A 17,332-nucleotide genomic window follows, 5' to 3' on the forward strand; every position below is an offset into this window, starting at 1 on the left:
ACGGCTGCTCTAACCACTCAGCCACAGCCGCCCGCTCATTTGCATTAAATGCACTGCAGTGGAACAATATCACTTGTGAGACAGGATTAATTTATGGTGGCCACCCCGTCTACATTCCCTGTTCAGTTACAGTCCAGAAAAACACTCACCTTGGAACTACAAACATTCACTATTCAAATCCCTTAATGACGGGGGACATTGCTGTAGCACTTGTTATAACTGTATTCTATGTAATTTGATTTTAAATGATTGAATCGTCAAAACATCACGCTGAATTATTGCCGTTTTCTTTGTTTCAGGAAAACCTTTTGAGACGATGCAACCAGTAAACTATGCTGTGTCCAACATCATCTGCTCCATGGTCTACGGTAGCAGGTTTGAATACGATGATCCGGAGTTTACAAGCATGGTGGACCGGACGAACAGAAACATCAGAATCAGTAGCTCTCCGTCCATCCAGGTATGGCAGCACACTTTAATCATCCTTTGACATACATGTACTACAACTTCTTAGAACCTTTATTAAACATTAACTGCTGTAATTTACATGTGAACTTTCCTCACTTTCTGTTTTACAACCACTCATAAAACTGTTCTATTTGAAGGTCTACAACATATTTCCATGGCTCCTTAAATGGCTCGCAATCAGGAAGGAAACTCTTGAAGTTGCTGAGGCCACCAAAAAGAAAAACCTCTCCCTCTTCCGTCAGCTGAAAGAAACCCTGAACCCAGAGATGTGCAGATGTTTTGTTGATGCTTTCATGGTCCGCAAGCAAAATCTGGAGGTTTGTATTAATGCTTGAAAGGTTTTATAGATTAAATGCTTTAATGAATCAGTTCTCTGTCCTGGCACCTCATGTAGAAAGGGCATATGCACAAATGTGGCGTACGCCCTTTTTGACGCAAAACTTCAGATGTTTCAAGAATGAAATAATGGTGGAAATGCCCGGTGTCAACTTCATGGCTGCCATACACACGTTTCTTTGGTCCATTGGTGACACTTAGAGGTGGAACTGGGAATCTATTAATGATGTGAAAACTACAATGTACACACCAGACACACATGATGAAGAATTAATACATCCACATGTATCAAATTAGATGAGTGGGTATAAAAGCTGCGCAAAGTGGTGCAGAAAATGCCTTTAAGAACAATGGCTTTAGCTTTATTATATGGCAAATGGAGTGATACTCAGAGAGCGTGTATTTAGAGACAAAGAGGATTTTCTGGACCACGATGATGACTGGCTCAGCCATTTTAGTCTTCCAAGGGCAATCCCTTTGGAACTCTGCTTGGAGTTGTGGCCAGTCTTGGAGCATGACACTGTGAGGAGCCGTGTACTGCCTGTGAACAACTGCTGACCTCATTGGGGTTCTTAAGTGAAACACTCCCTCCAACTACAAAAAAGTTTAATCATGTCATCCAACCTCCTTTTTTGAAGAGGGGAACCACCACCCCAGTCTGCCAATCCAGTGGCACTGCCCCCACTGTCCATGCAATGTTGTAAAGGTGTGTCAACCAAGACAGCCTAGCAACATCTAGTCTTGAGGAACTCAGGGTGGATATAATCCTGCCCCCGGGAGCCACCAGCTCACTGGAGTTTTTTTTTTTTAACTACCTCGGCAGTGTTGGCCCCGGTTATGGATGGACCAACCCCGCAAGTTCCTTGACTCAACTTCCTCCATGGAAGACCTACTGGTGGGATTGAGAAGGTCCGAGAAGTATTTTTTCAACTGTCCACAAGTAGAACTCCAAGTAAAAAAAATTCCAAGTAAAAATAAAGAGTTGCTCATTTAACAGTGGCTCAGAGTTAAGTACAGTAGACAATAATATGTAAAAAACAAGAAGAGAAGATGACTGAACAAGTCTTTTGGATAAAAGACAAAACATTTCTGTCACAACGGGCTGGTGCTAGTGAACCCAGTGGTGCAGGCAAGGACTCAGGACAGATATATAAAATAAAGAATTTATTAACAAAACAGAAGAGCTGACAGGGTAGTAAAACAAACATAGAATGATCAGGGAGTACTTACGATACAAACAGGTCATCACCAGTGAACAGAAGACAATGCCAGGATGAGGTGTAAGAGAAACACACAGGCTTAAATACAGGAAACACCAATTAGACAAAGTGAAGACACCTGTGAGTAATCACAGATGCCAAAGAAAGAGACAGAGGATGCAAGACATAAACAAGACAGAAGATGGAGCTAGATACAAAAAAAAAAAAAAAACTATAATGATAGAAACAGAGGATATGGGGAACACAGACAAACACAACACCACATGGGGTTAGACAGCAGGAATGAAAACCACAACTCCTACAGTTTCAACAAAGAAGAATCCATCCAGAGGACCTGACTCATCTTTGTCAGAAAAAGAGAAGATATTTATCTAAACCTGAGTTTGATTTTTGTTGAGTTTCATCCTTAGTTTGGAGAAACGGTAATTAAATAAGAAACAATTCCACAACGTCTGAAATCTTTTTTTTTTTAACCAAACAACAACAAATGATTAAATATTTCCTTGGTCTCAGCAAAGGGAAGCAGTTTTTAAAAAGCTGTTAATATAATTGATATTATATTTATATTCTGATACTTAAATAAAGGCTGGGTCCTTTATTCATCTAGAATGTTCTTTAACTGTTTGCAGAAATCTGGTGTTAAAAACAGTTACTTCCACGATAAAAACCTCTTAATGACCGTCACAAACCTGTTCATCGCCGGCACTGAAACCACATCCACCACGCTCAGATGGGGTCTTCTCTTCATGGCCAAATATCCAAAGATACAAGGTAAAAAGCCTGATTCAGCTAAAACTTCCCTGAAGAGCAGCCAGATCCACAGTGTGTCCATAGATTAAAGCCGAGCTGTTTAAATATGTCTGTGTGAATAGCTCAGCTAATCTTGTCTTGTTTCATCAACAAGACCAGGTCCAGGAGGAGCTGAGGAGGGTCATAGGAGATCGTCAGGTGCAGGTTGCTGACAGGAAGAACCTGCCTTTCACCGACGCCGTCATCCATGAGACACAGAGACTGGGCAACATCGTCCCCAACGCACTTCCCCACAAAACCAGCAAAGACATTGTCTTTCATGGATACTTTATTGAAAAGGTGAGAAAGTAAACTAAAGCTGATCTGAATAAACAAAACAAATATGTCATTCCCATTTTAACCAGTTTTTCAGATCGGTTTACTTATTTTTAGATATTCTTCCAAATCTTAAAAAAACAGGTTACTCAGACCCATCTTGTTTTTACCACAAATGAAAGAGACTAGAACAAGTAAAAGATTGACTATGAAAAAAAACCTCAGCTGTTTGTTTTGTTGCCAGTACAGTGCAACAGTAATGCTCACGTGTTGTAAAAAAAAAAACTTTTAAAGGTAAAATTAGTGTCAGATTTAAAAAAAGGCTTTAGACAACTGTATTTTGTACTTGTATTTTGCAGAATAAAGCATTTTGTTAATGTGAAAAAACAAAAAATCTTTAAATTAAACTACTAATGTGGCTTTTCATCATGCAAGCCTGTGAGTGCCCAGATAAATAATGTTAACTTATTTTTAATGTCCCGTATTTTTGGACTTTAAGGTGCACTTAAAATCATGTGTACCTTATGTATTAATTCTGTTTGTGCTTATTGACCTCGAGACGATTTTATGTGGTAACTGTGAATGAGTTGAATAAAGTTTGACTTATCTGTTTTGTTTCTCTTAATGCACCTTATAATCTGAAGTATACAGTGTATGAATGTTTCTGTTCCGTGTCCTGAGATGACTTCTGCTGTGACTTTATGCTTATATAAATGAACTGAATTGAATTGTGTAATTGTTCAAGTCTAAAACTGTTATTTTGTCCGATTTATTCTGAGTTGACTGTTTTGTTCAATAACAGTTGTATTTTTTTATCTTCAGTGTTTCTACTTGACTTTTTCACTGCAGTTCTCATTTTATTTCATGACACATTTTTACAGTAGAACATTTGTTTAAAAAGTGACAACTGCAGCTTTAATTCCAAGACAAATGCCGTTTTCAGGCCAGTTTCTGTTTGTTTTTGCAGGGAACTGCAGTTTTTCCGTCCCTGACGTCTGTCCTGCACGATCCCAGTGAGTGGGAGAAACCAGACACCTTTCATCCGGCTCACTTTCTGGACAAAGATGGGAAATTTGTGAAGCGAGACGCCTTCATGCCGTTTTCTGCAGGTTCGTCTGAGTTCAGACATCTTTACCAAAGCTGCACATCAGACGTCCACAGATTTTCTGTTCGTTCATTCACTGCAGGGCGCAGGATTTGTCTTGGAGAGAGTCTGGCCAGGATGGAGCTCTTCGTCTTCTTCACCACCCTCCTGCAGCATTTCCGTTTCACTCCTGCTCCTGGAGTTTCACCAGAAGATCTGGATCTGACTCCATGTGGGGTCTTGACTCTCAACCCTTCACCTCACAAACTCTGTGCTGTTTCCCGAACGTGAGAGAGGAGACGAGTTCTTTAACTCAATCATTTTAATTTAGTTCAGTGCATCAATACTGATGAAAATAATGCACTTCATAAATGAATACTCACTGTAAAAATGATCATAATCAATAAAGTGCTGCACCAGTGTGAGTCTGTATCTTTTCTTTTTGCATAATAAAGATCTCCACATTGAAACTTTAAAAGTTTCAGACAAACCGTGATCAGTCCCAGTCTGTGATCTGGACTTGTAAAGTGGACCAAGACAAACTGTAGATCAGAGAAACATCCAGTCTGATGCTAAAAGGAGCTGAGTCTAAAAGCAAAAGTCTCGATGTAATAATCCACCTAATTTCCATGATTCCCCTATGATTATAAATGTTGAATTAAAAGCAAAACATTCCAGAGATAAATGGCTTAAATATGTCGCTTTTATTTGTTGTTTGAGCCTTGAAAAGATGGTGAGAAGTTCTTTGATTTGAAGTAAGACCGGAGCAGAGCCGCTGTTCTTTTACAACAAATCAAGTCAGTTGAGTTTGTTTGCAAACCAAACGCTTAAACAACAAAAACAATGTATTATTAAAAGGCAAAAAATACAAAAGAGTTGTAAGTAAAAACTTAAAAGCAGCTAAGGAGAATGCCCGTTTAATGTGCACAGTCAATTGGTTCAACAATTTTGGCCCCACCACCCCAAAAGCCCGGTCTCCCATGAGATTATACCTGGTGTCTGGTTGAGTCAGGAGCAGCTGATCCAGGGTGATCGTCACTCACGATCTACCGGTCGATCTCAAAGGCATTATGAGTAGATCGCATGGCAATAAAAAAACAGATGTCAGACGATCATCCATTAAATTTGTCTCTTGATTGACAGCCAGCGCAGCCAGTCTGAGACCTCGTTTACACGACGTGAGACGTTCGTTCATTTACAGACAACATCTTCGTTCTCTCTGAAACCAAAGGTTTCTGAATCCAGGTCTCACAGTGGAGGTTTTCAGGGGAACCCTCCCACAGAGGAGCGAGATGCTCCAAGTGTGAAGTAGCACATGCACACTCCATGCAGCTGCAGTCCAAAGTTTTTCTGCATGTAGGAGCAAAACTAATAAAATCCAGGGTCCAAAGAGACGTTAGTGTATTCACCAGTTTGGACTAACTGTCATGCAGACACTGCGTGCACGATGAGAGTGCACTGGTCAAGGTTGCCAGATGAATGTAAAATGTCTTATTTACCTCCTTCTTTTCTGTGCACATGATCAACCAACACAACACCTCATCTTAGAATATCTTTACTCAGCACATATGACAGTTTAGGTCAAAATACTATCATTTTATAGTGACAATACTATAGTTTATCATTTCTTATTCGACAAGCCGACTGACATGGAAACTACAGCGTTTTTGTGTCAACCTGCTCCATTTTTTGTTTATTACTCCCAACAGACACTGAAAAAACGCTGTTAAAGATGTGAGCTGGCTGTGGACACCGGATCCGGAAACCCCCTCAAGCCCACGTTTTTACCCCCGGCTCGAACCTCCCTCAGAAGTGGCAACTATACTAATCAATAAATCAAGGAAACGTCAATTAAGTTTTACCAATTATATTAGAAAAAGGCAGGAAAAGATTACAATTTCACAGCGCTGGACTCTACACAATCTGCTACGCGTTCACAGATCTGGAAGCATGTAACATGAAACACCTTGCAACAATAACTGAAGCTGTCCACCTTAATTTCTTTCGGGAATTTCAAACATTTGATAAGGTTAATAGAAACATCAAATACGTTCTTGTTTTTAGTATTTTACCTTGTTTTATTTGGCACCTTGATTTGATTTATTGTTTCATACCACTACTTTGTAATTGCTTTATAGTGCGGTTTATTGTGGTCTGTACTTTACATGTTGTTTGTCTAAAACAGGTCTCTCTTGTAAATGAGTCCTCGTGACTCAACGAGTCCAACATGGATAAATACAGGTTGAATGAATGAAAAGATGGGGCCTTATAGTAGGTGCACAGGCTTTATGACTTTTCTTCAGGGACCTCTCCACTCTAGGTCAAGTGACCACAGAGCTTCAGTTACGTGTTGGAAAAATGGATTTGTTGTTTGCAAATGATGTCGCCGTGGTAACTTGTAATGTCAATAAACGCAATAGTACACATCACGGCGCCGAGCCGGTCATTTTGATATAAAACTTGTGGATGTGCATATTGAGGTCGAGTCTGCATTAAAGTTGATATAAGAGTAAGATATAAAGTTAAGAAACCCGAAGTCAGGTGGATAATAATAGGTGCTGCCTGAAGGCAGTCCCCAGTTAATAATTAGCTGTGCTTGTTTCCTTTACATTTTTACTGTTGATCCCTCCCACTATTAGTTAAAACAACTGAGCCGTCTCTCGAGGCATCAGTTCAAACAAACACTTTTGACTTTCGACTCCGTCTGAACATCATGGCGATTCAAAACATTTTGCTGCAGACGTTCAGTTCTTTTTCAATATTTGGGGCTCTAATACTTTCGCTGCTCATTTATTTGATCGTTTTATTCACTACAAGTTCTGGAGAGTCCAGGAAGGAACCACCAGGACCCACACCTCTTCCTATATTAGGAAACCTGCTGCAGCTTGATCTAAAGAAACCCTACAACACGTTGATGGAGGTGAGAAACTTACAGCTGTTTTCTAGAAAAGATCCTTGTTTTTATACACCTGCGGTGTTTCTTGTGTTTAAAACCCATTTGCAGGAAGGACACAGAGAACTCGGGATTTTACGTAAAATATCATTTAAATAAGAAAAAGCAAAAACTGACGTGGCAGCAGAAACTTACATTAGCTCAGAGGAGACAGACAAGACAGAGGACAGGACCATAAAACAAAAGCTTCGACTCTTGTTTCAAACCCTGAAGTACAATTACATCAGAAAGCTGCGGAGGAAGTTATGTGACACGTGACGTCCGAAATACAAACTGGTTCATGTTGGAATGAATCACTTGACGGGTTCGCGATCCAATCAGCTGATTCCCTGGCACTGCCTCGTCTGGACTCTTGACAGGTGACTGGTTGAAGCAGTTTTGACTTTGGCTGCACTCCACCGCCACTAAAAAATCGTTATGAGAAGTGAGCAGTGAGTTGGGAGAGGCCCTTTTGTTGTTGTGTTGTTGAGATTGCCCTTGTAAACATTTTATTCTGGCCCTCAAGATGAAATTTTAAATGCAAGTTATTTTCATCACTTTTTATTTTGCTTTAAAAACTACTTCGTTTAGTTCAGACTTCTCTTGACAGCTGGCCAACCTCGAAGCCCAAAAGATTTACATTTTCAGTCATCTTTAATTTTGATGTGAACAAGGGGAACACTGCACGATCAAACTCTTGCTGAGGAACCTGCAATCAAGAACGAACGTCAGGTTTTTGACCTGAGTTTATGTATCCATTGAAACTGGGCCCTGGTTTGAACCATTCATTATGTAGCTGAGCTTGACACCCCAATAGCATTACAGTCAAATGCTGTTTATGATTTTTGTACTTATAAGGCTGTATGGACTCAAGTTTTATTTTGACATGACATGACAGATCCACCACTGGACAGATCAGAACACCCACTGGTGTACTGGCTAAACCATCAACATGTGTACCCACATCTGTTCACACTGGTGAGGCATTTTTTATGCATGCCAGCATCATCTGTCAAGTCAAGTCAAGTCACATTTATTTATATAGCACATTTAAAACAGTAACTGTTATCAAATTGCTTACCAAAAAAGATAACAGCATCAAATATTAATAACAACATATTACAGCAATAAAAGCATAAAAACATTAAATATAATGAGAAACAATGAAATACTAAGTCAAATCACCCTGCGTTAAATGTCAGGGAGTAAAAGCAAAAATGGATTAACACAATCATCAACAATGAAATACCAAATGAGATCACACTTTGTTAGATGCCAATGAGTACAGATGTGTTTTGAGGAGAGATTTAAAAGTAGAGACTGAGGTGGCCTGTCAAATGTTGATGGGCAGATTATTCCAGAGTTTAGGGCCCATGACTGAAAACGCCCGATCTCCTCTGAGCTTCAGTCTTGTTTTAGGTATGGCCAAAAGCAGCCGGTCTGATGATCTCAAAGCCCGAGAAGGAGTATAAGGATGAAGGAGGTCGGAGAGGTATGAGGGTGCAAGGCCATTAACACACTTAAATGTCAGCAGAAGAATCTTAAAATCAACTGTGACACACACAGGAAGCCAGTGAAGAGAGGACAGAACTGGAGTAATGTGCTCAAACCTGCGAGTTCCTGTTAGTAGCCGAGCTGCAGCATTTTGGACGAGCTGGAGACGTGAGAGAGAGACCTCACTAACCCCAACATAAAGCGAGTTACAGTAGTCCAGCCAGGTTGTAATAAATGTATGGACTAATTTTTCAAGTTCGGATCTGGACAGGACGGACTTAAGCATTGCTATCTGCCTTAGCTGAAAGAAGCTTTTTTTGAAGAACAGAATTTATCTGCTTATTAAACTTAAAGTCCGAGTCTAAAACTATCCCGAGATTGGTAACAGACTGTTTTAGATATGGCTGAAGGGAGTCCAGGTTTGCAGGATCAGTGACAGTGGCAGAGGTAGGGTTAAACACAATGACCTCAGTCTTCTGATCATTAAAACTCAAAAAGTTCGCAGCCATCTAAGTCTTGATGTCATCAAGACATTTTAACAAAGGGCGAATGGAGGAGGAACTGTTAGGTGTTAACGGCAGATAAATCTGAGATTCATCAGCGTAACAATGAAAGGAAAGACCATGTTTCCTCAGGATAGACCCTAAGGGGAGGAGATACAAAGAAAACAGAAGGGGTCCAAGAATGGAGCCTTGCGGGACCCCGCAGGAAAGAGGCACTGAAGTAGATAGAGTGTTAGCAAAATTAACACAGAAACTCCTGTCGCTCAGGTATGAATGGAACCATTCTAACGCTGCACCAGTAATCCCAACCCAGTGTTCTAGGCGGGATAAAAGGACACTGTGGTCCACAGTATCAAATGCAGCGGTAAGGTCAAGGAGTACCAGGACTACAGACTGACCAGAGTCATTTGCCAGAAGAAAGTCGTTGCAGACCCTAACTAAGGCTGTTTTGGTGTTGTGTAGTTTCTTAAAGCCAGACTGAAAGATCTCAAGAATATAATTTCCACTCAAGAACTTGTTTAATTGAGTGAAAACTATTTTCTCCAGGATCTTAGAAAGAAAGGGAAGTTTGGAGATGGGTCTGAAGTTTGAGCAGGTTGAAGGGTCAAGTCCGGGTTTTTTTATTAAAGGAGTTAACACTCCATGTTTAGAAGCATCAGGAACTACACCTGTAGCCATACTGCTGTTTATAATGTCAAGAACAGAGGGTCCAATGGAGGGTAGGACTTGTTTAAAAAACGATGCAGGGATGGGTCAGCAGGGGAACCTGAGGGTTTCATATGACCAATGACGTCATTTAGAAATGAGAGGGAAATGGGTTCAAACTGGTTAAAGACTGATGTGGAGGGGACAAAGACAGAGGGGTCAGCTGTGGTGTGAGGAATCAGTGACCTGATTGACTCAACCTTTTTAACAAGGAAACTGGCAAAGTCATCACAAGTAACTGCAGAGACCTCCCTGTGGGCAGACTGAGGCACGGTTAAAATGGAGTTAATGGTGGATTGTGGCTGTTTGAGGCGATGATTTAGGAGAAATATTTGTTTTTTCTGATTTAACAGTGGCCTGGTACTCTTTGTAACATGATTTTAGCATGATAAAAGAAACGTGAAGTTTGTCCTTCTTCCATTTACGTTCTGCTTTCCTGCATTGACGTTTGGCTGCGCGAGTGATCTCATTCATCCAAGGGTGTGGAGTGCGCTTTAGATGCCTAATTTTTAATGGTGCAACTAGGTCAAGCACCTTAGCACAGGTCTCTTGATGTACAGTGACTAGCTCATGGGTGTTCATGGAAGAGGATTCACAGACTGAGAGAGAATTTTTAGTAAAAGCAGATGAAAAGAGAGCAGCAGTGGAAGGGTTAAATATTCGACAAGGCCTGGCTGGAGGGGGAGGGGGTTTGGACTCGTTGACAAAAGAAGTGTTGAAAGAAATGGGTTTGTGGTCAGAGAAAACTGCATCCCCAATTTCTAACTCAGAAACAGATAAACCAAAGGTATACTACAAAGTTCAGAGACTGGATCAGATTTAGAAAGTCCTGAGTCAGCGGCTTTTCAGGGCAACAGACATGTATATTGAAATCTCCCAGAATCAAAACCTGATCATATCTGAGCACAATCCAAGTTAAAAAGTCAGAGTTCAACCATGAAGTCCTTATTATATTTGGGTGGCCTGTATAACAGCAGAAAAAACAGGATTTTAACGGCCCACCTCAAAACACAGCAGTTCGAAGCTCAAAAAAATTTGCTGGTATCTATACCAGTTTGCAGTTCCATCGTTTTTTGAAAATAGTTAATAATCCACCACCTTTGCCTGATGTTCTCGGAGCATTAAAAATAAGAACAGTCCGGTGGTAAAATTTCCGACAAGGCCATGAACTCACCACAGGAGAGCCACGTCTCAGTCACGCAGAAGAAGTCCAGACCGGTGGAGGAGAAAAAGTCCTTCAAGATGAACGTTTTATTAGCCAGAGACCTGACGTTTATCAGGGCAATCCTTGTAGGAATCACAGCAGGAGAAGTTGTCCATGAAGTTAAGACCAGCGGTCTCAGATTTGTGGAGTTCGACCCGCGACTCCAACGACCGGAAGCCCAGCCGCAGCGAACAGGTCTGCTGTGGAAGCGCGACCCGACCCGTTGGACCGGAAGGGACTCAGGTGGATCGGCGCAGCACCAGGACAGGTGATTTAAGATGTGGTCCTCTGTTGAAAAGGAAGCCGCAGCAGCAGCCCGGCAGGCTTTGATCCTCACAAGATGGCCGGCCCGTTTTCCACGGCGTCTGGAGCGATATCTTCGAGTGGGCAGGATACCACGGCGGAGGTAAACAGGAACGTCGTCAAGCAGAGGTGGGGGTCCAAGAGGGGGTCCAGAGTTACTATAATTATGATCAAACAAAGCGAGACTGGTGGCAGATAGTCGGAGATTTAGGAGTTGATGACGTTCATAAACCAGCAGTGAGTCGATGTTGTAGCTGAAAAATGACAAAAACAGAAAAAGCACAATCACTGCAGACAGAGGTGGAGGGCAGATCATGCACAGCGGCACCATCTTTCCGGAACTGTCCCCTGCGAGCGAGTATTTTCCAAGGTTGTGAGCAAAATAAAGAAAAGAAACCGAGTCCTAAAACTGTTGAAAAACTGATGATCCTCAATAAACCTTTGATGGTTTCCAGTCTTTGCACTGTTTTCCACAGGGACTCTGGATTTCTCGTTGTCATTTCATTATGTCTAACAAAGATAAAGACCCTGATTCTGTCATAGAATCAGAATCAGAATAGGTTTTATTATCATTGCATCGAGATACAATGAGAACATGTACGTACAGTTGTCCGAAAGCTGGGCGGAGTGCACGAAGCTGCTTCTATGAAAGCGCGGCCCTCTTCTTCTTATTTAGTAACACAAGCACACCAATACCATGCCAGTTTGGATGCACAACAATGCACATTCAATCTTTATTTGAACATAGAATATGTAAACATCAACTTTTAAAACCAAATAGTCCAAGTGAGTTCATAGAAAGTTGCTACATAACTGAAACTGTTCTCTACCAGAGTAAAGTAGCTTCTTTAAAACTCTTCATTAACGATAAAGGTATTAAATCACTTCTTGGTCTGCTGCCTTCATACATCTCCTCCTACATGTCTCTGTGTGAGTGCAGCTACAGCGTGCGCAATCAGGACATCATTACCTGCAGTGTTCCCTCAGTGAGGACTGAACTAGACAAAAGGACCTTCTCCTACTCCACTCCTGTTTCCTGGAATATCTTACAAAAAGAACTGAAGCTCTCAACCTTTGACCTCTCTAAGTGACTTTAAGAATCTGTTGGACTCCTGGCAGGGACCAATGCAGACATGTTCCTGTTTTTAGTTTTCTACATTCGCTTTAGAATCTACTCTGTAGCTGTTTTTTGTTACTTTTCTTTTTTTTTTTAGCCTTCTTAATTGTAAAAAAAATTAAAAAATAAATGTGTATGACTATTTATAACTGTTTATTGTTGTCGCTGTTGTCTATTGTTGTCATCATTCTTTGTTGAAATCAGGTCTCTTGTAAATGAGTCCTCGAGCCTCAATGGGATTAACGTGTCTAAATAAAGGTTGAATGAAAATTTGGGTGTGTGCAATGAAGTCAGATCACCTGATTTAACTGCAGCCTTGCAGGTGACCAGGAGAGGTGACTGTAACTGAAGCTTCAAAACATGAACCAATTTTTGAAACATTTGTCCCTGGTGGTTCAGTGCTTCATGAAGCTTTATCTCACCATCATTACCAGACACCACGAATGAAACAATGACGAGACAAGGAGAAACACTCAGACGCAGACTTAAATACAGAGACGCTGAAGAGACCAAGTGCAAACATCTGTGATGCATCACAGGTGTGGAAGACATGGAGTGATTAGAAGGAAGGAGCAGGACTGCAGACACACCATGGGGCACAATCCTCACACTTTGATGGTTGTTGGTAAACTTTCTCTTGTCCTGCGCATAACTACTGATTTGCTCAAGATAATTTAACAAAACAGGATACACGTTTTATACCAGCACTAGACAGTGTGGCATATAATTTATTCATCACCCCAACTCTAAGGTTAAAGTCACAAATCAAGGTCTAGAGACTGATGAGAAGGTCTTTGGATGTCTGGTCCATTGCTATAGATTGCTGCATTGTTATTTTTAATTTGTTGACTGACGTATCATGTGTTGTATACTGTAGTCTTGTTAGTTTTGTTGTGCACAAAGTCACAGTATATAATTTTTTATTTTTTTGCCAGTTCTCTAAAAAATATGGATCAGTCTTCACTGTGTATCTTGGACCCAAAAAAGTTGTGGTCCTGGCAGGATACAAGACGGTGAGGGAGGCACTTGTTACCTACGATGAGGAGTTTGGCGAAAGAGATGTGATGCAAATTTTGGATGACCTCAACCAAGGACACGGTAAGGACAGAACTGGTTTTACTTGTTTTGGGGCTTTTAAGAAAAATAAGAATTCATCAAGCTGAATGTTTCATTCAAGGTGTGATATGGACCAATGGTGACACGTGGAGAGAGTTACGTCGCTTTTCATTAACCAACTTGAGAGACTTTGGAATGGGCAGGAAGGCATGTGAGGACAAAATCACAGAGGAATGTCACCATCTCATTGAAGTTTTGAAAAATCACAAAGGTAAAATTACTGGGTTAACCAAGGTAGGTTGATAAAACACAGTTTTAAAAGGTACTTACAGATTTTTATTTATTTATTTACTCAGGAGAAGCTTTTGATACAACCCAGTCCTTGAACTATGCAGTCTCTAACATCATCTCATCCATGATCTATGGAAGGAGATTTGAATACGATGATCTGGAATTTACATCAATGGTAGATCGAATGAACACATGGGCTAAAATGCTCAACTCACCTTCAATCCAGGTATGACTGAACACTTCTCTGTTTTATACTTATCCTTACAATAAATAAATAAAAAAACAGCTCTCAACTCATTCACATTGAAATCAAACTTCTCTTTTGCAAAACAAATATCTGCAAATAAAAATTAAAGATATAGTTTAATCCCATGCTTGTTACTGCCACACTGAATGTATACAACTTCACAGGTGTACAATACATTTCCATCGTGTTTTAAGTGGATCGCCAACAGGAAGGAGTTATTCAAGATCCGCGCTGCCAACTGGAAACAGAACTTCACCCTGTTTGATCATTTGAAAGAAACCCTGAACCCAGAGATGTGCAGAGGTTTTGTGGATGCCTTTCTGGTCCACAAGAAAAAACTGGAGGTTTGTGTTTTGTTTTACTATTTTTTTATTTTTTTTTTACAGAGAAATGAAAAAGGTGTGTGAAAACATCTGGTATGAGGCATGTAACTGTAAAGGCGGCCAACAACTTTGGTAGAAGGGAGAACATGCAGAAACTTCACACTGAAGGGTTGCAGTGACGTTTTGAAAGTGAAACCTTACTGCTCACAGTTCAAGATAGCCGCCGCAATAATGGAGGTGCAGAACATAGCTCGCTTGGATTCGATGTCCACCATCTTTGTTGGAATGCAGCTCCCACAGAGGTGGGAGCTGAAGATCCTTCTGATGATTTATTCTGCCAGGCATGATCAGAAAACCCTCAAACACGTTTGGGTCGAGTTCTCAAGATGGTGGCAGAACGTTTTTCCTGCTGGCTCTGGTGGAAATTTTTTCTGAAATTGGTGTCATCGCCGGATTGGTCCGACGAAGCTGTAATATGGTCTTTAAATAAAAAATTAAAGACAGTGATGCCCCCACCCGCGAAGCCCTGAGATACGGGTTTATCCCCGGTCCACAGTGAGCCTGGTGTGGCAGGCGGGATGACTTCAACAGGTGCGTTGCCCCTGCACTCGCCGGGCTCTGGAGACAGTTGGGTCATCTCTGAAGTCAAATTATCTGAATTTAAGTAAGTCTGAAGTCACAGTGATAATTAGGATGGAAATGAAGGCAGCCCTCACAGATGAGTCTGAAAGATGGACGGAGTGCACGTTGCTGCTGCTATGACGGCGCGGCCCCTTATTCTTTATCAGAATACTTTTAGATAGAAAAAGGTAAAAGGCCATGAGGATGGAAAGTGGCATTACTAAAAAGATCTCTTCACATCTTGTTCTATCAGGACATGATTTAAGACATCAAAAAAATCTGCCTGCAGCTCATCATAAACACATTACATATGCATTTGATGTCAAGACATTAAGATTTGTCCATGAGCACTTTCAGATAGGCCATGGTCCTGATGTTGTTTCAGCCAGCAGTTCTGATAAGCCTGCACAGAAGTTATTGTGGGGGGTTGTGAATGACAAAGCTTTGTTCCTAGTTACCCATTCCTAGTTACCCATGTCCCAGGAGAAATTTGATAGCTTGTATCCGAGGCCAAACAGGGGAGTCAGATTCAGATAAGCCACAATTCTTGATTTTCTTCAGGCAGACTGTTTTTTCTTGTCAGCCTTGAGTCCTGCTGGAAAGATGATTTACATAAACAAAGCTGGAAAGACGTGTATGTTGATGATGTGATTAGATCATATGATGAGTTTATGAATATTTTAGGAGCTCTGTATGAAAAGAATTGTGTGCAAAATAATTGTACAAAGAGAAATGTTGTTGACCAACCATGGATGACGAAAGGGTTGAGAAATGCTTGTAAAAAAAAAATAATTATTTGTATACATGTTTCTTGAAATTGAGAACACAAGAGGCCGAAGAGAAATATAAGAAGTATAAAAATAAATTGGTAGCGATTATAAGGAAACACAAGAAGGAATATTATAGTGATTTATTAAATAAAAGCAATGGTGATATGAAAGCAACATGGCAAGTAATAAATAGTGTTTTGAAAAGTCATAAAGCAAAAACAGGTATTTCACAATATTTTCTGAAGGATGATGATGTCAATCCATGATGAAAATGAAATTGTAAATGGATTTAATCATCATTTTGTGAACGTTGGATCAAGCCTTGCAGCTAAAATACCAAAAGTAGACAATAATGTGAACCATTCAGTTATAAGTTGTGACAACAGTATTTTTCTTAATGGAACTGACAAAGAAGAAATAATGAATGTTGTAAAGAATCTTACAGATAAGAGATCAAAAGACTGGGTGGACATGGATATGATGTTTGTAAAGGACATAATGAGTTATGTTATCGAGCCGTTTACATATATTTGTAATTTATCATTTTCAAAAGGAATATTTCCAGACAATATGAAAGTAGCAAAGGTAGTTCCTCTCTTTAAAAATGGTGATAAATGTGTGTTCAATAATTATAGACCAATATCCTTATTACCACATTCTCAAAAATTCTAGAAAAACTATTTGTGACCAGATTAGATAAATTTATTACTAAACAAAACATTCTAAGTAGCAGTCAGTATGGGTTTAGAACAAAAAACTCTACATCAATGGCTCTCATGGAAATAATAGAACAAATAACTACTGCTGTCGATCAAAAACAGTATTGTGTTAGTATTTTTGTTGATTTAAAAAAAGCATTCGATACTATTGACCACACTATTCTCCTTGAAAAATTAAATAAATATGGTATAAGAGGACCAGCATTACACTGGGTATCTAGCTATTTAAAAGATAGGAAACAGTTTGTACAAATAAATGGTGGAAGATCTGACCTGTGCAATATCACTTGTGGAGTTCCTCAAGGCTCTGTACTTGGACAAAAGTTGTTTATTTTATATATGAATGACTTGGTGAATGTATCAGGACTCCTCAAATGTGTCCTTTTTGCAGATGACACCACATTTTTCTGTTTGGGTAAAGATGTAAAACGGATGTTGGAATTGATGAAGACAGAATTTGATAAAATACAAACTTGGATTAAACTTAATAAATTATCATTAAATTTAGATAAAACTAAATACATGATATTTAGTAACAAAAAGAAAACTGTTGATGATCCATTTAAAATTGAGGGTGTTGAGATTTGTAGAGTTAATGAGATGAAATTTTTGGGTGTAATCATTGATGAACAGCTAACATGGAAAAATCACATAAATTCTTTAAGAACAAAAATATCTAAATCTATTGCAGTACTATACAAAGGTAGACCTTCCCTTCATACTAGTTCTGAATTTTGGTTTGACAAATATCTCTATCCCCTTAAGATTGTAACAACTTTGTCTTTAACAAAATTTCTTTGGATATTTAATGGTAATGTGCTATTTTGTGTCACGAATCACGTCTGTCAGTTAGGTTTTTGTGTCACTCTGTTCA

At 39.9% G+C, this 17,332-nt stretch overlaps 1 protein-coding gene and 1 pseudogene across 1 annotated transcript; both read left to right on the forward strand.

Annotated features, from left to right (window-relative positions):
* The first annotated feature begins 253 nt into the window (after window positions 1-253).
* On the forward strand, window positions 254-4,592 carry LOC119417962 (annotated as a pseudogene).
* Window positions 4,593-6,886: 2,294 nt separating this feature from the next.
* On the forward strand, window positions 6,887-14,010 carry LOC119417963 (cytochrome P450 2K4-like). Its single transcript, XM_037685210.1, has 4 exons — window positions 6,887-7,093; window positions 13,367-13,529; window positions 13,609-13,758; window positions 13,844-14,010. Exons 1-4 carry the CDS (start codon window positions 6,887-6,889, stop codon window positions 14,008-14,010), a joined length of 687 nt encoding a protein of 228 aa, XP_037541138.1.
* Window positions 14,011-17,332: the final 3,322 nt, after the last annotated feature.

This window comes from Nematolebias whitei, chromosome 12, assembly GCF_014905685.2.
Source record: "Nematolebias whitei isolate Nwh7 chromosome 12, NemWhi1, whole genome shotgun sequence".
NCBI lineage: Eukaryota > Metazoa > Chordata > Actinopteri > Cyprinodontiformes > Rivulidae > Nematolebias > Nematolebias whitei.

Excerpts from the sequence above, each read along its gene's own strand:
- LOC119417963 (XM_037685210.1), top strand. The coding sequence starts at position 6,887 with ATGGCGATTCAAAACATTTTGCTGCAGACGTTCAGTTCTTTTTCAATA. Across the intron at positions 13,530-13,608 it reads TGACCTCAACCAAGGACACG|GTGTGATATGGACCAATGGT; the intron begins GTAAGGACAGAA and ends GTTTCATTCAAG. Across the intron at positions 13,759-13,843 it reads AGTTTTGAAAAATCACAAAG|GAGAAGCTTTTGATACAACC; the intron begins GTAAAATTACTG and ends TTATTTACTCAG.